The 23,964-nt window shown below is 44.8% G+C and overlaps 1 protein-coding gene across 2 annotated transcripts; it reads right to left on the bottom strand.

Annotated features, from left to right (window-relative positions):
• Positions 1-11,249: 11,249 nt before the first annotated feature.
• On the bottom strand, positions 11,250-23,659 carry LOC101593595 (EBP cholestenol delta-isomerase). Of its 2 annotated transcripts, none has more exons than XM_045140542.1 (5): positions 23,365-23,659; positions 21,276-21,634; positions 14,041-14,077; positions 13,788-13,918; positions 11,250-11,745 (listed from the first exon to the last, which is right to left on the bottom strand). In XM_045140542.1, exons 2-5 carry the CDS (start codon positions 21,598-21,600, stop codon positions 11,522-11,524), a joined length of 717 nt encoding a protein of 238 aa, XP_044996477.1. In that variant the 5' UTR covers positions 21,601-21,634; positions 23,365-23,659; the 3' UTR covers positions 11,250-11,521. The 2 variants fall into 2 exon arrangements, with proteins under 2 accessions (XP_044996477.1, XP_004672883.2); XM_004672826.2 differs by having other exon boundaries at positions 21,276-21,594; positions 23,365-23,651.
• Between the last annotated feature and the right edge of the window lie 305 nt (positions 23,660-23,964).

The following is a 23,964-nucleotide window of genomic DNA, read 5'->3' as shown; positions in this document are numbered from 1 at the left end:
CCAGTCTTTAAGGAGGCGATTAAGATTAAATGAGGTTGGCTGGACATGGTGGCAAACACCTTTAATCCCAGCACTTGAGAGGCAGAAGTAGGACAATCGCTGAGAGTTCGAGGCCACCCTGAGACTAGCCTGGGCTAGAGCGATGTCTTGCCTTACCTTGGAAAAAAAAAAAAAAGATTAAATGAGGTGACAATGGTGGGACATTAATTCAATTGGACTAGTGGTCTTTTTTTTTTTGTTTTTGGAGGTAGGGTCTCACTCTAGCCCAGGATGACCTGAAATTCACTATGTAGTCTCAGGATAGCCTCAAACTCACAGTGATCCTCCTACCTCTGTTGGGACTAAAGGTGTGCACAAGACTAGTGTTCTTTTTTTTTTTTTAAATTTTATTTATTTATTTATTTGAGAGCGACAGACACACAGAGAAAGACAGATAGAGGGAGAGAGAGAGAATGGGCGCGCCAGGGCTTCCAGCCTCTGCAAACGAACTCCAGACGCGTGCGCCCCCTTGTGCATCTGGCTAACGTGGGACCTGGGGAACCGAGCCTTGAACCGGGGTCCTTAGGCTTCACAGGCAAGCGCTTAACCGCTAAGCCATCTCTCCAGCCCAAGACTAGTGTTCTTATAAGAGTAGGAAGGGATACTAGGGGTGTGAGCACACAGAGGAAAGATCATGTGAGGACATAGCAAGAAGGGAGACATTTATAAGGGGTGGGGAGAGGCCTCAGGAGAAACTAAACCTGCTGACACCTTGATCTCAGACCTTTAAGCCTCCAGAACTGTGAGAAAAATAAATCTGTGTTAAGATACCTAGTCTCTGGTATTTTGTCTGGGAAACACAGAGATAGGGCATAATGAGAGTCTATATGTGTCTGATGGATGTGATCAGGAGACAGGCTGAGTGATGGGGATTTGTGGGGTAGAGGTGGGTTCCATGGGACTGATGAAGACCCATGTTAGGCAGTAGTGTCTGTGGGGTAAATCATAGAGTACTGAAAGGTGACGCTGAGAGTCTCTATGGTTAATGATAGGGCCAATGGGACAAGTAATGGGGTCTGTAGAGGAGTCAAGTTGGCCTTTGGAATAAGTGACTAGGGATCTGCGGGTGAATGATGAGGTGGTGTGGGCTGAGTGGCAGGTGGTATCAAGGCGACAGGGATCTATAGAGGATTGTTGTGCTGGCCTGTAAGGTGAATTATGGGATTTGTGGTGGGAGAGATGGGGCTGTGAGGTGAGTCATGAGGTACCTAAGGAAATTGTGATGGGGAGTCTGGGAGGTGCATGAAGCTCTGTGGGATGATAGAGATTTGCCACTGATAGGTGAGTCTGTGGAATGAATGTTAGGGGCCAATAAGTTCAGTGATGTAGGGGGTGTATTTTTGAGGTGAATAGTGTGTAGTCTGTGGGGTAATATGACTATGTAGGCTAAATGGTGAGGCCTGTGTGGTGATAGGGTCTGTAATATGAGTGAGAGACATATCTGCAGAGTTAGAGATAGGAGATCTTTAGAGTTTGTGATGAGGGGTTCCTACACTAAATATTGGGGGGGTGGTCTGTAGAGTGAATAATGTGGGTCTATGTGGTAGTGAAGGGGGAAATCTGTGGGGTGAGTAATCAGGGTATGGAATGTGGGTCTATGGGAAGTGACTAGTTATAGATTGAGGGATGACAGGTTTGTAAGCATTAGAGTGAGTACATAGGGGGTATGATGGATTAACTCTCAAAATATTCACACTGAAGTCTTAATTCCCAGTACTTCTATATGTGACTATATTTGAAGATAGGGCCTTTAAAAGAGATGGTAGTTTTGGCTCTGATATTATGACATCTTAGAAGGTGTCCTTATAAGAATTTAGGGACGCATACATGACAGTGTACAGAGGAAAGTGAAGACACAGTGATATGTGGTCATCTGCAAGCCAAGGAGAGGGGTTTTATGACAAATTGAACTTGAACTTTCAGCCTTTAGAATTGTGAGAAAATAAATTTTTCTTTTTCTTATTTATTTATTTAGTTAGTTTTTCTAGGAAGGGTCTCACTCTAGCCCAGGCTGGCCTGGGATTCACTGTGTAGTTTCAGGCTGGCCTCGAACTCACAGAAATCTTCCTACCTTGGCCTGAGTGCTCGGATCAAAGGGCTGTACCACCATGCCTGGCCCAGAAAATATTTTTCTGTATGTGTATACATGTTCATGTGTGTGTTTTGTGATACTAAGGACTGAACAGAGTCTTGCACATGCTAGGCATGTGCTCTACCATTAAGCAATATTTCCAACCCTCTTCTTACTTTATTTTTTATTTTTTATTTTTTTTAATGTATTTATTTATTTGAGAGCGACAGACACATAGAGAAAGACAGATAGAGGGAGAGAGAGAGAGAATGGCGCGCCAGGGCTTCCAGCCTCTGCAAATGAACTCCAGACGCGTGCGCCCCCTTGTGCATCTGGCTAACGTGGGACCTGGGGAACCGAGCCTCGAACCGGGGTCCTTAGGCTTCACAGGCAAGCGCTTAACCGCTAAGCCATCTCTCCAGCCCCTCTTCTTACTTTACTTTAACACAGGGTTTCACTAACTTTCTCAGGCTGGCCTTGAACTTACAATTCTCCTGTCTCAGCCTCCAAGGTAGCTGGAATTATAGGCCTATACCTCCAGGCCCAGCAAATTTCTATTGGTTAAGTCATATCGAAGCCAGGCATAGTGATGAAGGCTTGTAATCCCAGTACTTGGGAGGTGAAGGCCATATGAGACCCTGTCCCAAACTATACACATACACAGTCACCTGCTCTGTGGCATATTGTTATAGCAGCCCTAGCAAACTCATACTGATTTTGGTATTAGAAAGTAGATGCTGCTATAACAAATACCTAAAAATACAAAAGTAGTCTTGGAAATGGATAATAGATACAGGCAACAGTTTTGAGGTCCATGTTAGTAAAAGTCTACATTGTTATGGTCTCAACATTTGTGTTTCCTCAGACCTATGTTGAAATCTAGTCCTCAGTGTGATAGCAGCAGGAGGCGGAGCTATGTGAGTTAACTAGGTCATGAGAGTAGTTGACTGTATAAAGTGATGAAGAGATCAGAGTTCCATCCTTCAACTATGTGAGGATACAGTGAAAAGGTATGTCATCACCTGGCGCCTAAATGGCCAGTGCTAGAACTGTGCTAAATAAATGTCTAATGTTTATAATCCATCCAGTTTATGCTATTTTGTTATAGCAGCCCAAACAGACAAAACCAATTGCTTTGAAGAGACTGTTGGTAAAAATATGGATGTTAAGGAGCTGGAGAGATAGCTCAGTTGGTAAAGTGTTTGCTGAAGACCTGAGTTTAGATGCCGAGTAGCCATGAAAAAGCCAGATGTGGTGGACCTGTAATCCTAGTACTGGGGAAGAGGATCCCTGGGATCTGCTGCTGGCCAATTAGTCTAGCTGAATTGGTGAGCTCAAGGTTCAGTGAGAGACTGTTCCTCAAAAACAAGGTGGGGGTGGAGAGATGGCTCAGTGGGTATAGCTGTTGCTCAAGCTGGAAGTCCAGAGTTTGATACCCAGTCCCTACATAAAACCGTGGAAGCTATTATGAGCTTCTAAAATCCCACCACACTTACGGTGAGATGGAAGTAAGAAAGAGGAAAATTTCCCAGAAGCCTGTGGCAAGCCTCACAAACAATAGTAGAATGAGGATTCAGAGCGAGAAACCAGAAAGTATCCTCTGACTTCCACATGCATGCCATGTATGTGCATACTCACAACATGAACATATGCACACACAGAGATAAATAATGAAACAATTAAAAAATATAAGGTAGACAGCAATCAAGACACAAAGCATCAGTTGAGTGTGGTGGCACATGCCTTTAATCCCAGCACTCGGGAGGCAGAGGTAGGAGGTTCACCATTTGAGCCCACCCTGAGACTACAGAGTGAATTCCAGGTCAGCTTGGCCTACAGCAATATCCTACCTCGAAAAACCAAAAAAGCAAAGCAAAACAAACACCAGAAACCTAGCATTAACCTCTGGATTCCCCAAACGTGCATGCACAGACATACACATGCAAAAAATGTTAAGTTTGGATGTTGAGGTTTCATATGGAAATAAGAATTGTGTTATTGGAAACTGTCAGGAAGGCAAAGAACTTAATTAGATTTCTTTGATTGCTCTGTAGAAGGCAGAACTTGTGAGTGATATACTTGAAATTTTAGCTGAGATTTCTAGGAAAAGAGTTGAATATTTCTGGGTATAGTTGGTCATGTCTATAATCTTAGCATTCAAGAGCCTACCATGAGTTCAAGGCCAGCCTGGACTACTGAATGAGAACCCATCTTAAAAACAAAACAGGGCTGGAGAGATGGCTTAGCAGTTAAGGTGCTTGCCCATGGACCTAGGTTTGATTCCCCAGTACCTACATAAGCCAGATATACAAGGTGGCCCATGCACCTGGGGTTCATTGGCAGTGGCTAGAGTCCCTGACACATGCATTCTCTCTCTCTCTTTCAATTAAATAAATAAAATAAAATAAATGTGTTGAAGATGTATCCTGACTCAGAAAGAGTCACAACATGTTCTTTCTCATATGCGTATCCTAACTTTGAATTTTTTTAGATTTGCACGCAAGAGTCAGTAGTAAAGGGCAAGAAGCTAGAAAAAGAGGCCAGTAGGGAGGAAGGTTTAGGGGAGGGGAATATATATGAAAGTAGGACAGGGAGGAAGACTGAGAAGAGGATGAAATAAGGGTAGAGTGTCCCAAAATGATTGACATTATGAGTAAGCCATATGGAATCATACTTCTTCATTAGCTAATTAAAACTTTAACTTAAGGACTGAGGAGATTGCTCAGTGGTTACGGCACTTGCCTGTAAAGCCTAATGACATTTAATTTCTCACTTCCCACGTAAAGCCAGATGCACAAAGTGGCACATGCATCTGGAGTTCGTTTGCAGTGGTTAGAGGCTGTGGTGTGCCCACTCTTTCTCTCTGCTGGGTATGGTGGCACATATCTTTAATCCCAGCACTCAGGAGGCCACAGTAGGAGGATCACTGTGAGTTCAAGACCAGCTTGAGACTACATAGTAAATTCCAGGTCATCCTGGGCTAGAGGGAGACCCCACCTTGAAAAACATATATATTCTTTTTAAAATATTTTTTTTGTTTATTTTATTTATTTATTTGTGAGTGACACAGAGAGAAACAGGCAGATATGGTGAGAGACAGAGAGAGAATGGGCTTGCCAGGGCTTCCAGCCACTGCAAACGAACTCCAGACACATGCACACACCCCCCGTGCATCTGGCTAATGTGGGTCCTGGAGAATTGAGCCTTGAACCGGGGTCCTTAGGCTTCACAGGCAAGTGCTTAGCCACTAAGCCATCCCTCCAGCCCAAAATCTTTTTTTTTTTAATTCTAGGTAGAGAAAGAGAGAGAGAATTGGTGTGCCAGAGTCTCAGCCATTGCAATTGAACTCCAGACGCTTGTGCCACTTAGTGGGCATGTACGGCCTTGAGCTTGCCTCACCTTTGTGTGTCTGGCTTTTGTGGGATCTGGAGAGAGATGGAACATAGGTCCTTAGGCTTCGCAGGCAAGGACCTTAACCACTAAGCTATCTCTTCAGCCTTACATATATATTCTTAAAAAAGAGAGTTTGAGCAGAAGTTCCCTGTTTGGGTAGAGAATGCTATGCCCAGAAGCAATAGATTGTTACGGAAAACTCCAAGTGTCAAGGGTGGGAGGGTAAGGTATCCCCCAATGAGTTGCTGGCCATGAAATAAAAACCTACAGGCTATTACTAATACTTTTGGTTACTAACCAATATTAAAATGGTAAAGCCTTATTGCTGAAGACACCAAAATATCTAGCTGGAACTGGGGTAGAAGCCTCCTCCTTGCTGGCTAGCTGTCACAGTGCTGCAAAGTGCAATGTGGGCTGCTGGGGAGAACAGTCATCAACAGTCTGAACAGCAGTGGATCTTGCAAGTTACACAACCAACCAACCAACCAGGGAAGATGTGCCCATGGGTGCAATAGTGGCACCTAAGTTAAGTTCTAATTGATTTTGAGGCCCACTCCATGGGATAAAATTCATGCCTAGTACTGAAAACTCAGTCAAGAGCCTAAAGTTTGCAGTGACCTTGGGACGACACAGAAGGCATCATGGTGATGGAAAGAAATGACCGCAGTGCTCAGTACTGCAATATCTCTATCACACCTTCCAAGGCTCAGGGTCTAATGCAGAAGAGGTGGTGGAAAGAATGTGAGAGTCAAAGGAAGGGCAGGACTCCATACAACATGCTCCTTAGACACAAAATGGCCTGGATATCCATGACCTCACAGTGCCTGCTACTACCTGCATAAGACCATCATAATAGGAGGAAAAGATGATGACATCAAAATAAAAGAGAGACTGATTGAGATGGGGTGGGGGTATGATGGAGAATGGAGTTTCAAAGGTGAAAGTGGGGGGAGGGAGGGTATTACCATGGAGTATTTTTTAAAATCATGGAAGTTGTTAATAAAAAAAAGAAAAAGCCTAAGGTTTGGAAGATCATAAGCCTAGGAGGGAGCTACCACTATTCTTTGGATAAAGGGATACACCATGCCCATCAAATTGCCTTCTAAATGATTATGCCCTTATATCAGTGTTGTCTTGCTTTTGGTTAGAGAAGCACCCCCCCTTTTAATCTTATTTGCAAGGGGGGAGGGGAAGAGAGGATGGGAGGGAATGGGCACACGAGGGCCTCCAGCCCCTGCAAACAAACTCCAGACGCTTATGCCACCTTGTGCATCTGGCTTTATGTGGATACTAGGAAACTAAATCTGGGTCCTTAGGCTTTGCAGGCAAATGCCTTAACTGCTAAGCCATCTCTCCAGCCCTCCTTTTTTTTCAGATGGCAGTGACAACTTGAGAGACCCAAGACTGGTCAAGGGAATGAAAAGTGTCTTGAGAGCTCAGCACTGTATTAGATGTCTCTACCACACCTTCCAGGGCTTGCAGAGGAGGTGGCAGAATATTAGTGCTGCTCTCAGTGCTAGCCAAAGAAGCTGTTATTTGGAGATGAGTACAGATTCTGGGGAGACTGAAAACTCATCAATGTGCTATAAACAAGAGGCTCTTGAAAGCTCAGTGTGACATGAGACATCTCTATCACACCTTCAAAAGCTCTGGGAACATCAGAAGAGGGGATGGAAAGAATGTAAGAGCAAGGTGGTGGGAAGGAGTACTTTGGGATACTATCCTCTGGACATGAAGTGATTGCTGCATCCATGACCTCACAGTAGGTGTCTCTGCCTTCACAGACTTGCACAGTATTGACCCCATCAACATTTTGACACAGATATGGAGGAGGGGAAAAAAAGAATGAGACATCAAAATAAAAGAGGGACTCCTTGGAAAGAGGAGTGGGTTCAGTGGAATGATGATGTTGAACAGGGGACAACAAAGGGTAAATGAGGGGATTCTGATCAAATGGAAGTATGTTCATGTATTTAAAAAATCATGAAAAAGTTTTTTAAAAATTTCAATAATGGGGATGGCATGATGGCTCAGCAGTTAAAAGCATTTGCCTGCAAAGCATGCTGGCCCAGGTCCAATTCTCATGTAAAGCCAGGTGGGATGGGTGATTGCAGTAGCAATGGACGGGGACACACACAGAAACACACACCCACCCTCTAAGGGTTCCTCCTTACTGCTTAGAGAAAAATGTGAGAGGGGAACAGATCAATTGAAAAAAGCATTGGGTAGAAAGAACCAAGAAGATTAAGAAACTTTTCAGTCTGTCCCATATTGTTAAAACCAAGAGCATTCTGAACAAAATACCAAAGGCATGACTAGACAGTCAATAAAAATCAATGCTGGGTGTGCTGCATTATCTAATGGGCCATGTCAACAGAATCCAGGAATAAAGGAGAATCAGCACAAACACTGCCAGCTGGGCGTATAGAGGCAGGACAAAATGAAGGAAGTATCCAGCTTCTGTGATTCCATAGAACAGAACAGCAGAGCTCTCGGGCAGTGGACAGGTATTATCCTTTAAAAAAACACAGAATGGGCTGGAGAGATGGCTTAGCGGTTAAGCGCTTGCCTGTGAAGCCTAAGGACCCTGGTTCGAGGCTCGGTTCCCCAGGTCCCACGTTAGCCAGATGCACAAGGGGGGCGCACGCGTCTGGAGTTCGTTTGCAGAGGCTGGAAGCCCTGGCGCGCCCATTCTCTCTCTCTCCCTCTACCTGTCTTTCTCTCTGTGTCTGTCGCTCTCAAATAAATAAATTTAAAAAAAAACACAGAATGATTCTAATGGTGTGACTTCTTGGTTCTCAAGGGCAGGTCCATTCCTTTGATTTAGTGGATCAGGCTGTCACTTAGGGCTGAGAAAGCAACACTGCTACCCTAGTGGGCCCAGAATTAGAATCCTTCACCTGGTGTACTTGAAGGACAGAACATCTTGCCACGGAGATGAGCCTCAGCCTTAAAACTGAATGGAATGTCGGCTTGCTTGGTATCTGCAATCCCTTTCTTCTTTCAAAATTCTCCATTTTGAAATGAGAATCTTGTACCTGTCCTGTAACTGCATTTTGTAAGCAAAAAACTGATCTGGCTTCACATGTTCACAGCAAAATGGGAATGTTTGCCTCTGGATGAATTATGCCCCCAGCCTCATCTCATCCATGCTTGATTTATGTGACATTTAGATGAGACTAGGGATTTAAAATTCATGCAGAGAGCCAGGTGTGGTAGCCCATAGCTGCAATCCAACCAGGAGTGTCACGTGGATAGACAGTTTGAGTTCCGGGGTTGAGTATTTAGCTCAGTGGCAGAACACTTGCCTAGTAAGCATGAGTCCCTGGCACCAGAAGAAAAAAAAAATTGTTCAATCTGGACTACAAAGCCATCTTGGAATACATAGCTAGACCTTGTCTTAAAAAAGAAGATCTGAAAAGCTAAGCATGGTGCACATACCTATAATCCCAGCACTTGGGAGGCCAAGACAGAAAGATCATAAATTAAAGATCAGCCTGGGCTAAACAGCAAGTTCCAGGTCAGCCCGGGTTATATAATGAAACCCTGCTCAAGAAAACTATAAAAGGAGCCAGGCGTGGTGGCGCATGCCTTTAATCCCAGCACTTGGGAGGCAGAGGTAAGAGGATTGCCATGAGTTTGAGGCCACCCTGAGACTCCATAGTGAATTCCAGGTCAGCCTGGGCTAGAGTGAGACCCTACCTCGAAAAAAAAAAAAAAAGAAAACTGAAAAAGGGCTGGAGAGACAGCTTAGCAGTTAAGGTGCTTTCCTGTGAAGCCTAAGGACCAAGGTTTGATTTTCCCGGTCCCATGTAAGCCAGATGCACATGGTGACACATGCGTCTGGAGTTCCTTTGCAGTGGCTAGAGGCCTTGGTGCACTCTCTGTCTGTCTCTAATAAATAAAGAAAAAGAAATAAAAAAAAGAAACTAAGAAAGGGCTTAGTGGTTAAGGCACTTGCTTACAAAGCCAAAGGACCCAGGTATGATTACCCAGGATCCACATAAGACAGATGTACAAGGTGGTACATGCATCTGGAGTTCATTTGCAGTGGCTATTGGCCCTGGTGTGTTCATTCTCTCTCTCCCTTTCTCTCTCTCTCTCAAATAATTAAATTAATTTAAAAAAAAAAACAGGCTTGGTGGCATACATCTTTAATCCCAGCATTTGAAACTAAATACATAAAGCCAGACACACACCTTTAAACCCAACACTTGGGAGGCTGAGGTAGAAGGATCACTGTGAGTTTGAGTCTAGCCCAGGATTACAAAGTGAGTTCCAGGTCAGCCTTGGCTAGAGTGAGACTACCTTGAAAATACCAAAAATAAAATAAAATAAAAATAAAGGGGCTAGAGAGATGGCTCAGTGGTTAAAGGTGCTTGCTTGCAAAAGCCTGATGGCCTGGGATTTGATTCCCCAGTACCCACATAAAGCCACATACATAAAGTGGTACATACATCTGGAATTCATTTGCAGTGGCAAGAGGTCCTTGTGAATTCATTCCCTTCCCCCTTTCTCTGTTTGCATATAAATAAATAAAAGTATTAACAAAAACTACAATAAAATAAAGGCTGGGCATGGTGATATATGCCTTTGATCCCAGCACTGTGAGACAGAGGTAGGAGGATCACTGAATTCAAAGCCACCCTGGAGCTAGAGTTCCAGGTCAGTCTGGGTTAAAGTGAGACCCTATCTTAAAAAAAAAAAAAAAAGAAAAAAAAAGAAAAAGAAAAGAAAAGAAAGAAAGAAAGAAAACATAAAAAATAAAAAGTCAGGCATGGTGGTACATGCCTCTAATCCCAGCACTTGGGAGGCAGAGGTAGGAGGATCGCTGTGAATTTGAGGCCACCCTGAGACTGACTACTTAGTGAATTCCAGGTCATCCTGGGCTAGAGTGAGGCCCTACCTCGGAAAACTAAAATAAATAAATAAAATAAAATAAAGTTCATGAGGGGTTGTGAGTGTGGATCAATGGTAAAGTCCTTATGTAAGGTTCTAGGTTTGGTTTTCAATCTCCAGCACCCCCCCCAAAAAAAAAAAAACAATTCCAGAACAGGTGAAAAGTTTGGGGATGCTATGATGGGAATAAATATAATATGTATAATACAAGATAGATATGAATTTAAAGGGATCAGAGGACAGACTGTTATGGATTGAATTATGTCCCCCTTAAGTTCATATACTGAAATGTTAACTCCCCACACCTCAGAATGTGACTGCTGGGGAGACAGAGCCTGTAAAAAGGGGTGATTAAGTTAAAAGGAGGCTGGCAGGGTAGACCTAATCCAATCTGACTGGTATACCAGGAGGAAAGATGAACACATTCAAACAGCAGGAGCCTGAGTACACAGAGAAAAGGTCATGTGAGGACAGGAATGCAGCGACCTGCAAGCAAAGGAAGGAGGCCTCAGAAAAAAAATTGCTGACACCTGGACTAGGTCCAGGACTGAGACTTGTATGTCTGTTGTTTGAGCCATTCAGTCTGTACCATTTTGTTACAGCAACCCAAGCTAACACAAGGAGACTATGTGGGGGTGATCTTGAAGGGGGAGTCTGTATGCTAAGTTCTAGGGTCTATATAGGGTGAATTATGGAGGCATGTGGGGTCAGTGCTGAGGGTTTGTATAGTCAGACCTGAGTGGTATATGTGATGACAGTGAAAGTCTATGGATGAGTGAGTGATGAGGGAGTCTGTGGGGTTAGTTACAGGGCATTTTTGGATTTAGTAATTGAATTTCTCTCAGTGTTAAGAGTTAACATATTTTATTTCCTATTTTTTGAAAACTGCCACCATCACAGACCTCCTGCCTTCTCTTCTATCTTTCCCCCAATGGTTCCTGGCAATAGCTCCATATATCCCATACCTTTCCTGTCCCTGGATGTTTTATGTGCCCACTCATTAACCTGAGTGTGACAGATCAGTTAGCTTTGACCCTCCAACCTGTGGGAACAGGATTAGACTCTTCTGGCCGGCGGAGAGTGCCTAATCAGCAGCATTCCAACCCACTCCACTGCTCCTTAGTTATTCTTGCTCTTGGTCTTCATGACCTTGGTGTCCAACATGCTCTGGGCATGAGTGAGCTGCTTTATGGAATCAAACACGAGGACTCCGGGCAGCACCAGCCATAAGCCATTCATGAAGACAAAGTAAAACCAGAAATAGATGGGGTGACCCAGCTCCCCATGCTGGAACCCGTTGTGGTGCTCCGTCAGGAAGTACAGCACATCCCCGTATATCTGGCCTGTGGGAGGCAGGAGGGGAAGGAGAAGCCTTGGTGAGGAAGAGGAAGCCACCCAGACTCTTTATTCCAGGGCACTTCCCAAGTCACCAGTTGAAGTCTCAAAGCTCAGGATCCCAAACTCTGTCTCTCAAATTCTGAAGTCAGAGCTGAAAATCTGAGCTATCAAGAAAGTACAAAGTTTAGAAGTCAGCGTGTGGAGAATTTTTATTTTCTTTCTTTAAAATATTTTATTTATGGGCTGGAGAGATGGCTTAGCGGTTAAGCGCTTGCCTGTGAAGCCTAAGGACCCCGGTTCGAGGCTCGGTTCCCCAGGTCCCACGTTAGCCAGAGGCACAAGGGGGCGCACGCGTCTGGAGTTCGTTTGCAGAGGCTGGAAGCCCTGGCGCGCCCATTCTCTCTCTCTCTCTCTCTATCTGTCTTTCTCTCTGTGTCTGTCGCTCTCAAATAAATAAATAAATAATGAACAAAAAAAATTAAAAAAAATATATATTTTTTATTTATTTATTTGAGAGAGAAACAGAGATATTGGGAACACCAGGGCCTCGGGCCACTGTAAATGAACTCTAGATGCTTGTGCTACCTTGTGCATCTGACTGATGTGGGTCCTGGGGAAATGAACCTGGTCCTTAGGCTTTTCAGGCAAGTGCCTTAACCACTGAGCCATCTTTCCAGCCCTCTTTCTTTTTGTTTGTTTGTTTTTGAGGCAGGGTTTCAATCTAGACAAGACTTACCTGGAACTCAACTTTGCAGGCCAGCCTGGCCTTGAACTCATGGCCACCACACCCAGCTTTCTTTAAAAAATATCTATGGGGGGACGTGAGGGGAAGGGGCGCACACCTTTAATCCCACCACTCTGGAGGCAAACATAGAAGGATCAGGATCACTATGAGTTCAAGGTCAGCCTGAAACTACACAGTGTCAATTCCAGGTCAGCCTGGGCTAGTGTGAGACCCTACCTTGAAAAACCAAAAAAAAAAAATATATATATATATGTATATATATATATATATTTTTTCATATGCATGAATGCATGTGTGTTAGAGTATGAACATGCCAAGGTCTCTTGCCATTGCAAGTGAATACCAGATGTTTGAACCACTTTTTTTTTTTTTTTTTTGGTTTTTCGAGGTAGGGTCTCACTCTGGTCCAGGCTGACCTGGAATTAACTCTGTAGTCTCAGGGTGGCCTTGAACTCACGGTGATCCTCCTACCTCTGCCTCCCAAGTGCTGGGATTAAAGGCATGCGCCACCACGCCCGGCTTGTTTTGTTTTTAAGGTAGTATCTTGCTGTAGCCCAGGCTGACCTGGAATTCACTGTCACCTCAGCATGGCCTCAAATTCATGGCAATCTTCCTACCTCAGCCTCCTGAGTGCTGGGATTAAAGATGTGTGCCACCACATCCAGCTTGAACCACTTATGGTATCTTGGCTTTAGGTGGGTGATGGGAAATTGAACCCAGGCTGTCAGGCTTAGTATGCAAACGCCTTTAACTGCTGAGACATCACCCCAGGGCCTTTCTTTTTATGAAATGAGGTCTTACTAAGTAGCCCAGACAGGTATACCACTCACAATCCTGCTGAAGCCTTGTGAGTGTTGGGATTATAAGTGTATGCCACTATGCCTGGAGAATCTTTCAGCTCAGGAGAACCCAGAGATCCAGAATTGAAGGAAGTTTAAAATCATACAATTGTGACAGCGTGGGATTGCAGAACTGAAGAGAACTCAGATATCTACAACCAAAGAAAACTACCCCTTTAAGAAAATATGAAGACTGGATCTCAAATAAGGGAGCTCACAATCTGGTCTTGGAGGATCATGTAACCTTCACAGGAGACTTTGTGATGGAGAAAGAGAAATGTACCCTTTCTGCTGGAGAGGCAAGCTCTGGGAGGGGGATCGTTTCTTCAGAACTTCAGGGACTTTCTATTCAATCTGGCTTGCCCCTGAATTGATGCAATTCAGTGATTCCACCCACAGAGATGCACCTGTCAGTGGACTGCCTCCCATTAACACCTTCAGTCCCCAGTATAAGCCTTCTCACCTGCAGAGACCACGAGCTGTAGGACAAAGCGGAGAGGTTGCTGGCGGAGAAAGGCAATCACCACCCACAGGCTGAGTGGTCCCCACAGGCAAGCTGTGATAGTCTCCATAAAGATGATGAAGGTGTCATTACTGCAAGAGAAAGGAGGGGGAGACACTGGCATTACTGTGGTCTGCTCACAGAGAATCCCATTATTGCCCGCTGACTGTCCCAAACCAACGTGTGGTCTCTGCTGAAAGAAGCAAATACTCACATGATGTATCGGCTGTCTCCCTTGGCATACTCTTTCCCTGAAGGAAACAGAGAAATACATGAAAAATAAAGTCAGGAAAAAGAACTCACATTTATGAGAGCCCCTGTAAAAAGACAGACTTCATAAGATCCTCATGGCTGGGCGTGGTGGCACACTCCTTTAATCCCAGCACTTGGGAGGCAGAGGTAGGAGGATCACTGTGAGTGTGAGACCAGCCTGAGACTACATAGTGAATTCCAGGTCAGCCTGGGCTAGAGTAAGACCCTACCTCAAAAAAACAAACGAGGCGGGCATGGTGGTACGTGCCTTTAATCCCAACACTTGGGAGGCAAAGGTAGGAGGATCACCATGAATTCAAAGCCACCCTGAGACTACCTAGTGAGTTCCAGATCAGCATGGACTACAGCAAGACCCTACCTTGAAAAACCAAAAAAAAAAAAAAAAATCATAGTAACATCCTCATGTCTCAGTTTCCTCATCTGCAATGGGGTATAGCAGTTTGGATAATTTTTCTTTTCTTTTTCTTTTTTTAAATTTTTTATTTATTTATTTGAGAGCGACAGACACAGAGAAAGACAGATAGAGGGAGAGAATGGGCGCGCCAGGGCTACCAGCCTCTGCAAACGAACTCCAGACGCGTGCGCCCCCTTGTGCATCTGGCTGACGTGGGACCTGGGGAACCGAGCCTCGAACCAGGGTTCTTAGGCTTCACAGGCAAGCGCTTAACTGCTAAGCCATCTCTCCAGCCCTCTTTCTTTCTTTCTTTCTTTCTTTTTTTTTTTTTTTTTTTTGAGGTAGGGTCTCACTCGAGGCCAGGCTGACCTGGAATTCACTCAGTAGTCTCAGGATGGCCTCAAACTCACAGTGATCTTCCTCCCTCTGCCTCCCACATACTAGGATTAAAGGCATGCACTACCATGCCCAGCTTCCTGCTATAATTTCTTGATACATAAGAAATACAGATAGCAAAAATGGTGGCAAGTATAGATAAAATATGGGAGAGTAGAAACCAGTTGTAGTGTCTCAAGCCTATAATCTCAACATTCCAGTGCTGAGGTAGGAGATTCACCATGAGTTTGAGGCCAGCCTAGGCTACACAGTGAGTTTCAATAAGCCTGGGCTAGAGTGAGACCCTGCCTCAAAACCAGGAGCAACAAAGTTGGATAGTGGGAGAGCCAGCATGATGGCATGTGCCTTTAATCGCAGCAGTCTTGGAGGTGGAAGTAGCAGGATCAAGAGTTTAAGTCATCCTTGGCTGTTACATAGAGTGGCGAGAGACTGAGGCTAGCCTCGGCTACATGAGACCCTGTCTCAAAACAAAACAAAATAGAAAATGGAGAATGATATAAACAATGGAGAGACTGAATGCAGATGAATATATAAGTGAATAAAAGAGTAAACAGAGAAAAATGTGTGGCCTTGGGTTCTATCCCCAACATTCTACTCCCCACAAACAAAACAAAATACCAAATACAAAACTAGGCAGGATTGGGCTGGAGAGATGGCTTAGCGGTTAAGCGCTTGCCTGTGAAGCCTAAGGACCCCGGTTCGAGGCTCGGTTCCCCAGGTCCCACGTTAGCCAGATGCACAAGGGGGCGCACGCGTCTGGAGTTTGTTTGCAGAGGCTGGAAGCCCTGGCGTGCCCATTCTCTCTCTCCCTCTATCTGTCTTTCTCTCTGTGTCTGTCACTCTCAAATAAATAAATAAAAATTAAAAAAAAATAGGCAGGATTCCCAAATGGCCAATAAATACATGGAAGGTGTTCAAATTTTCATTTGTCTTTGAGGAAAAGCAAATCAAAACCTCAATGAGCTAGGCTTGGTGGCACATGCTTTTAATCCCAACACTCAGGAGGCAGAGGTAGGAGGATCACTGAGAGATAAGGCTACCCTGAAACCTGAGACTACATAGTGAATTCCAGGTCAACCTGGGCCAGAGTGAGACCCAACCTCAAAAAAACAAAACAAAAACAAAATACCTCAATGAATTATGTATCAGAATGACTAAAATTTAGGAAACACATGAGCAGACTAAGTCTGGGTGAGGATGTAGAGGAACCAAAACCCTCCTATTCTGCTGGTGGGATGCAATATGGCACAATTATTAGTATCATCATTACTATTATTATTGTTTTTTGAAAGATTTTATTTATTTAGTAGAGACAGAGGGAGAGAGGATGGGTACGCCAGGGCCTCTAAGCCACTGCAAACAAACCCCAGATGCATGTGCCACCATGTGCATATGGCTTACATGGGACCTGGAGAATCAAACCTGGGTCCTTAGGCTTTGCAGGCAAGCTCCTTAACCACTAATCCATCTCTCCAGCCCTTTTATTGATTTTTTTTTGGGGGGGGTTTCGAGTTAGGGTCTCACTCCAGCTCAGGCTGACCTGGAATTCACTATGTAGTCTCAGGGTGACCTCAAACTCACCATAATCCTCCTACCTCTGCCTCCCCAGTGCTAGGATTAAAGGTGTGTGCCACCACACCCAGCTTGTTTTCTTTTCTTTTCTTTTTTTTTTTTTTTTTTTGAGATAGTGTCTCACTTTAGCCCAGGCTGACCTGGAATTCACTATGGAGTCTCAGGGTGGCCTTGAACTCACAGAGATCCTCCTACCTCTGCCTCCTGAGTGCTGGGATTAAAGGCGTACGCCACCATGCCCGGCTATTGTTTTCTTTTTAAAAATATATTTTGGGCTGGAGAGATGGCTTAGTGGTTAAGCGCTTGCCTGTGAAGCCTAAGGACCCCGGTTCGAGGCTCGACTCCCCAGGACCCACATTAGCCAGATGCACAAGGGGGCGCATGCATCTGGCGTTCATTTGCAGTGGCTGGAGGCCCTGGTGTGCCCATTCTCTCTCCCTCTCTCTATCTGCCTCTTTCTGTCCCTCTATGTCTCTCTCAAATAAATAAAAACAAAAATAACAAAAAAATTAAATATATATATATAAAATTTATTTCCAAGGAGAGAGAGAGAACATGGCCCCAGCAGGGCTTTCAGCTGCTATAAACAAACTCCGGGTGCATACACCACTTTGTGCATCTGGCTTTTATGTGGGTACTGCAAAATTGAACCTAGGCGATTAGGCTTTGCAGGCAAGCATCTTAACCACTAAGCCCTTTCTCCAGGCCCTTGTTTTCTTTTTGGTGTTTCAAGGTGGGGTTTTGCTCCTTTCAGGCTGACCTGGAATTCACTATGTAGTCTCAGAATGGCCTTGAACTCAGGAGCAATCCTACTACCTCTGCCTCCTGAATGCTGGGATTAAAGGCATATGCCACCACGCCTGGCCAGAGGTAAGAGGATCACGGCCAACCTGGACTACATAGTGAATTCCAGGTCAGCCTGAGCTAGAGTGAGACCCTACATAAAAAAAAAAAAAATACAGAAAATTTGGGGAAAATACTCTTCAGTTATATACAAGTCAACTAGTTTATAACATTTATATTTTGAAAGATCTTGTTTTTTTTGTTTTGTTTTTTAAAAACAGGCTGACCTGCAATTCACTATGTAGTCTCAAGGTGGCCTCAAATTTACAACGATCTTCCTACCTCTGCCTCCCAAGTGCTGGGTGGGGTTAAAGATGTGCCACCATGCTTGGTTCTTATTTTGAAGATCTTAATGAAATGAAATGATGAATGACCACACTTAAATCCAGGGCTGGAGAGATGGCTTAACAGTTAAAGCATTCACCTACAAAGCCAAAGGATCCCGGTTTGATTCTCCAGGACCCACTAAGCCAGATGCACAAGTGTCTGGAATTCATTTGCAGTGGCTGGAGGCCCCTGGTGTACCCGTTCTTTTTCCCTCTCTCTCTCTCTCATATAAATAAATAAAATATATTTTAAAAATCCAGCCAGGGCTGGAGAGATGGCTTAGCGGTTAAGCGCTTGCCTGTGAAGCCTAAGGACCCCGGTTCGAGGCTCGGTTCCCCAGGTCCCACGTTAGCCAGATGCACAAGGGGGCGCACGCGTCTGGAGTTCGTTTGCAGAGGCTGGAAGCCCTGGCGCGCCCATTCTCTCTCTCCCTCTATCTGTCTTTCTCTCTGTCTGTCACTCTCAAATAAATAAATAAAAAATGAACAAAAAATATTTAAAAAAAAAAAAAATCCAGCCAGGCGTGGTGGCACATGCCTTTAATTCCAGCACTCAGGAGGCAGAGGTATAAGACCAGCATGGAGCTATCAAGTTAGTTCCAGGTCAACCTGGCTAGAGTGACACCCTACCTCAAAAAAAAAAAAATCATTTTATTTATTTATTTATTTGAGAACGACACAGAGAGAAAGAGGCAGATAGAGAGAGAGAATGGGCGCGCCAGGGCCTCCAGCCACTGCAAACGAACTCCAGATGGGTGCGCCCCCTTGTGCATCTGGCTAACGTGGGTCCTGGGGAAGAGCCTCGAACCGGGGTCCTTAGGCTTCACAGGCAAGCACTTAACCGCTAAGCCAGCACCCCCCCAAAAAAATCATTTTTTTTTGTTTTTTTGAGGTAGGGTCTCACTCTAGCCCAGGCTGACCTGGAATTCACTATGGAGTCTCAGGGTGGCCTTGAACTCACGGCGATCCTCCTACCTCTGCCTCCCGAGTGCTGGGATTAAAGGCGTGCGCCAGGGCTGGAGAAATGGCTTAGCAGTTAGGCGCTTGCCTGTGAAGCCTAAGGACTCCGGTTCGAGGCTCGGTTCCCCAGGTCCCATGTTAGCCAGATGCACAAGGGAGCGCACGCGTCTGGAGTTCGTTTGCAGAGGCTGAAAGCCCTGGCGCGCCCATTCTCTCTCTCCCTCTATCTGTCTTTCTCTCTGTGTCTGTCGCTCTCAAATAAATAAATAAATAAATAATTTAAAGGCGTGCGCCACCACGCCCGGCTCAAAAAATCATTTTTTATAATCATGGAAAATGTTAATAAAAATTGAAAAAAATAAAATAAAATAAATTGAGGAGAAAAATCCAAGTTCAGAAGTGTATTATAGAATGGTGCCATTTATGTAGAAGGGAGAAATAAAAATAATGATAATAAAAACAAAAACCTGGGCTGGAGAGATGGCTTAGCAGTTAAGCGCTTGCCTGTGAAGCCTAAGGACCCCGGTTCGAGGCTCGGTTCCCCAGGTCCCACGTTAGCCAGATGCACAAGGGGGTGCACGCGTCTGGAGTTCGTTTACAGAGGCTGGAAGCCCTGGCACGCCCATTCTCTCTCTTTCCCTCTATCTGTCTTTCTCTCTGTGTCTGTCGCTCTCAAATAAATAAAAAAAAATAAATAAATTAAAAAAATAAATAAATAAAAAACAACAACAACAAAAAAAAACCCAAAAACCTACTGCTCACTACTGTTCTAAGTGTATTGCATATACTTGGGTATTATCCCCTTCTACAAATGAATAAATAATTTCTAGAACGAGTCTTTAATCCCAGTACTTGGGAGACAGAGGTAGGATGATGTGAGTTTGAGGCCATCCTGAAACTACATAGTGAATTCCAGGCCAGCCTGGACTAGAGTGAAAACCTACCTCAAAAAACAAAAAAACAAAAATAAAACAAAACAAAATTCTAGAAAGAAACAAACCATTTTTGGTGTCAAGGATGAAACTCAGGGCCTTGTGCATGCTAAGTACAAACTGTACCACTGAGCCCCAGAAATAGTCCCAGCCCCAGAAACAGTTAACAAAGTTTGGGGAAAGCTGGTGGATAGAAGGCTGATTTTCACTGTATATTTCCTTAAATGGTTTGCTTTTTTAAAATTTATTTTTATATTGTTATTTGAGAGGAGAGAGGGAGAGTGAGAATGGGTGCACCATGGCCTCCAGCCACTGCAAATGAACTCCAGATGTATGTGCCACCATGTGCAGCTAATGTGGGACCTGGAGAATCGAGCCTGGATCCTTAGCTCCTTAACTGCTAAGCCATCTCTCCAGTCCTTGTTTGCTTTTTGACCCATGTGAATGCATGTACACTCAAAAAGTTAACAAAAGCTGGGTGTGGCGGTGCATGCCTTTAATGTCAGCACTCTGGAGGCAGAGGTAGGAGGATCATTGTAAGTTTAAGGCCACCCTGAGACTACATAGTGAATTCCAGGTCAGCCTGAACTACAGCGAAACCCTATCTCAAAAAAACAAAAACAGAAAGTTAAAAGAATTTTTTTCAAAGTTTTTTTTCATATTTTATTTTTATTTATTTGAGATAGAGAGGATAGAGAAAGAGACAGAGAATAGACACACCAGGGCTTCTAGCCACTGCAAAGTCCAGACGTATGTGTCCCCTTGTGCATCTCACTTATGAGGGTCTTGGGGAGTTGAACCTAGGTCCTAAGGCTTTACAGGCAAATGCCTTAACTGCTAAACTATCTTTCCAGCCCAGTTAACAGAATTTTAAAAATCAATGAAGGGCTGGGGCTAGAGACCCTAGCATGCCTATTCTCTCTTTCCCTCTATCTGTCTTTCTCTCTTTCAAATAGGTATTTATCTATAAATATATGAAATATTAAAAAAGAAACACAATGTCAACAGAAGTTATAGAATCAACTATTACAAAATGAGCTGTGTAAACCGGGCGTGGTGGCGTATACCTTTAATCCCAGCACTTGGGAGGCAGAGGTAGGAGGATTGTTGTGAGTTCGAGGCCACCCTGAGACTCCATAGTGAATTCCAGGTCAGCCTGGGCTAGAGTGAGACCCTACCTCGAAAAACCAAAAATAAGGAAAAAAAACAAAAACAAACAAACAAAAAACAACAAAATGAGCTGTGTAAAAAATGGAAAAGGCAAATGTTTTTTACAGATGTATGCAAAACTAGTAAAATTATTTATTAGAAGAAAAAAAAATCAATGAAACAATTAGCAGGTGAGTAAATATCAAAACCAACCCCTAGCCAGACGTGGTGGTGCATGCCTTTAATCCCACACTCAGAAAGCAGAGGTAGGAGGATCTCTGTGAGTTCGAGGCTACCATGAGACTACATTTTGAATTCCAGGTCAGCCAGAGCTAGAGCAAGACCCTACCTTAAAAAAAAAAAAAAAAAGCCAGGCGTGGTGGCACACGCCTTTAATCCCAGCCCTTGGGAGGCAGAGGTAGGAGGATCGCCGTGAGTTCGAGTCTACCCTGAGACTCCATAGTGAATCCCAGGTCAGCCTGGGCTACAGTGAGACCCTACTTTGAAAAACAAAACAAAACAAAACAAAAATAATAATAAATAAATAAAAAAGCCAATCCCGGCCCAGAAAATTCCCTCCCACATACAAGAACTCAGAACTCACAGAGCTGGGATAGGAAGGCTTGGTCTCCAAGAAGTACCTCGTGGTAGAGACAGAACCAGCCCTCAATCACCATGTGAATGAACGCACACACTGCAAACCAGCACAGGGACAGTCGTCGCCAAGTACCCAGTGGGACAACAGAAGCTCGACTTGACAACAGCCATGTGATCGCAACTAAGACCCCAGAGATGGAGAAGAGTCCAACCAGGATATGCCAGGTGGGGCGGTCATTAGGCACAAAGTTGTCCAGCTTCAAGTGCCGGGGCCAGTATGGGTGCAAAGGGCCTGCGTTGGTGGTCATGTCTTGATGGGCTGGTGGCTGCATGTGAAAACAGAGAAGAAAAAAGAAACAGAAAAACCTGTGCAAATAGAAAGCACAGTGAGATCACTAAACTAAATTGTTTATTGCTACCAGAAATGTAAATTAACTGAGTTTACTACTCGACAGACTACCTGTATGGCTGGATTAAAGATAGTTTAAAAAGTAAAAATAAAAAAATCTAATTATATACTGTTTCAAGATTATGACTAAAATAAAAGGCTACAGAAAGACTGAAAAGTCTGTTCTAGCCCTCTAGGAGAAGTAACAGGAAATGGAGCTTGCTTCAGGCAGATAGCTCGCTAGTTAGGAAACAGAGTGGGCATGAGAAGTGAGTCTTACTCTTCTCATTGTGATTTCTGTCTGCCTCTGGCTGATATTCAGGAATTTTGACATAATAAATTGGGCTACAGGTAAAAGACTTGTACTTCCTTTCCTGGGAAACAGCACCAAACAGAACTGTTAATCTTGGCTAGTGAATGAACCTTAAGTCCAACCTCCTTGTGACAATGATCAAGTAGCACGCCCTTTACACCTACAAGTCTAAACAATATACCTAAAGCTCTCCTCTTTAATGATAGAATTCTGTGGATTGTACAACTAAATAAACCGTTGTCCCTAATATTTAAACTTAGTTCCAGCAAGGCATGGCGGCACATGTTTGCAATCAACCCTCTGGAGGTTGAAGCAAACCGATTATGGCAAGTTCCAGGCCAGCCTGGGGTACATAGTGAGCTCCATGCGAGCCAAGGCTATAAAGCAAGTAAACAATGTTACAGGTAATGTAACTTTAAAGCCCCAAACTCACAAAAATAGCTACTGCTGGGAGTTTGTCTCTTTCCTCTCCTAATGCCCACATTGAACTCTCTTCAAATGCGTCTTGCCTTTCTACTTAATAAATAAAATCATGAGCTTTGCTTCGATGTGGCGCACCCTGACATTCTTTTCTGTGGCAAGTTTCAAGGACTCCTGTGCACCTTAGCAGAGGCTCCAGGGTGGGAGAAAGACATCCCGATCTGCACTATGAGCAACTGAAATCTATTTCCTGCTGCTCTTTGTACGGGGACAGGGAGGGGGGAGGGGGTAGAGAGGGGGCGGTCTCCACACTTTAGAGAGGGACACACAGAAACAAGGCCCAGTTCTTCATTGATTAAGTCCGGTGCAGGTGACAAAAACAGTAGTCTGATCTCAGCCTTCAGGAGTCACAATCTGGTGAGGGACACACCAGTCCTGGTCCCAGCCCTTATAGGTCACAGTCTGATGGAAGAATCATTGTCACCAAGCCAGGTTTCACCATTTAGGGCTTGCAGTTTGGAGGAAAGAACATTGCCGGGGCCAATGTCTCGCACCGTTCACTTGAAAGCTATTCCCAACCCTGGAATCCTGGAAACCGCAGCCGGGGCACCGCGAGGAAAACTAATCAGGGCGACATATAGCCTGGGGCACCGCGTTCCAAAAGTCAGAGGTCGCGGGCAGTAGCATTCCACACCGCCAGCCTCAAGGAAAGAGTAGGAAACGCTAGCAGGTGGCGCGCTAATACGGAAGAAGGGAAGCCAAGCCCAGAGACTACCATTCTCAACTAGAACCTTCCCAGTCCAGCAGCCCAACGAGAGCGGGAGTCTTCGGTCGTCGGGACAACAGCTTAGGGGTCTGCGGGCTGGGGAGGGAAGCGGCGCAGGCGCACGGGGAGGGCTCCAGGAGGCCGGCCTACAGCGGGCCGGCAGGTCGGAGCGGGGCTCCGCGTGCCACTACCGAGCGGAGGGTACTCACCTAAAGCTGCGCGATTGCGGCGCCGTTTCCCAGGAGCTCCCTACTCTACAGGCACAGAAGCTGGCTCCCTAACATCCCTAACCCGGCCCATCCCTGCGGGTTCCCCGCCTAATGGAGCTGACCAATAAAGAGGTGGGGGAAGGCGCCCTCCACCAATAGGAGATCTCCGTGGGCCGCCAGCCCTGTCCTAGCGCGTGGTGCCATTTTCGCTGTTGGCTGAGACCAAGTCAGGAGTGGGGTGGAGACTGGGACCCGCCAAGGTTGGTGGGTGTTTTCTACCCGTACCAAATCTTGCAGCGATTTTTAGCTTCGATTTCCCGTCCCCTTAGCAATTACGGGAAAGGGTAATGATTTACTTGTCAATCCTCGTTTGTTGGTAAACCAGCGTTGCGCTATTCTCTCATCTGTCTGTCTTCCCAGACCCAACCTCAGTCCTAATGCCTAGGGAACTGTGACGGGCAGGTCATATGTTGCATATGCAAAACCCTCTCACCCGCTTGAAGCCCTCCAGAACTCAGAATTTCTCAGATCTAATAAGCTCCATGCATCCTCACCTCTCCTGACTGCAAATTCGAATTCATTACAGCCCAGGCCCTCAGT

The sequence above is a fragment of the Jaculus jaculus genome, chromosome X, assembly GCF_020740685.1.
Source record: "Jaculus jaculus isolate mJacJac1 chromosome X, mJacJac1.mat.Y.cur, whole genome shotgun sequence".
Taxonomy (NCBI): Eukaryota; Metazoa; Chordata; class Mammalia; order Rodentia; family Dipodidae; genus Jaculus; species Jaculus jaculus.
This window is presented reverse-complemented; position numbering and strand designations above follow the sequence as displayed.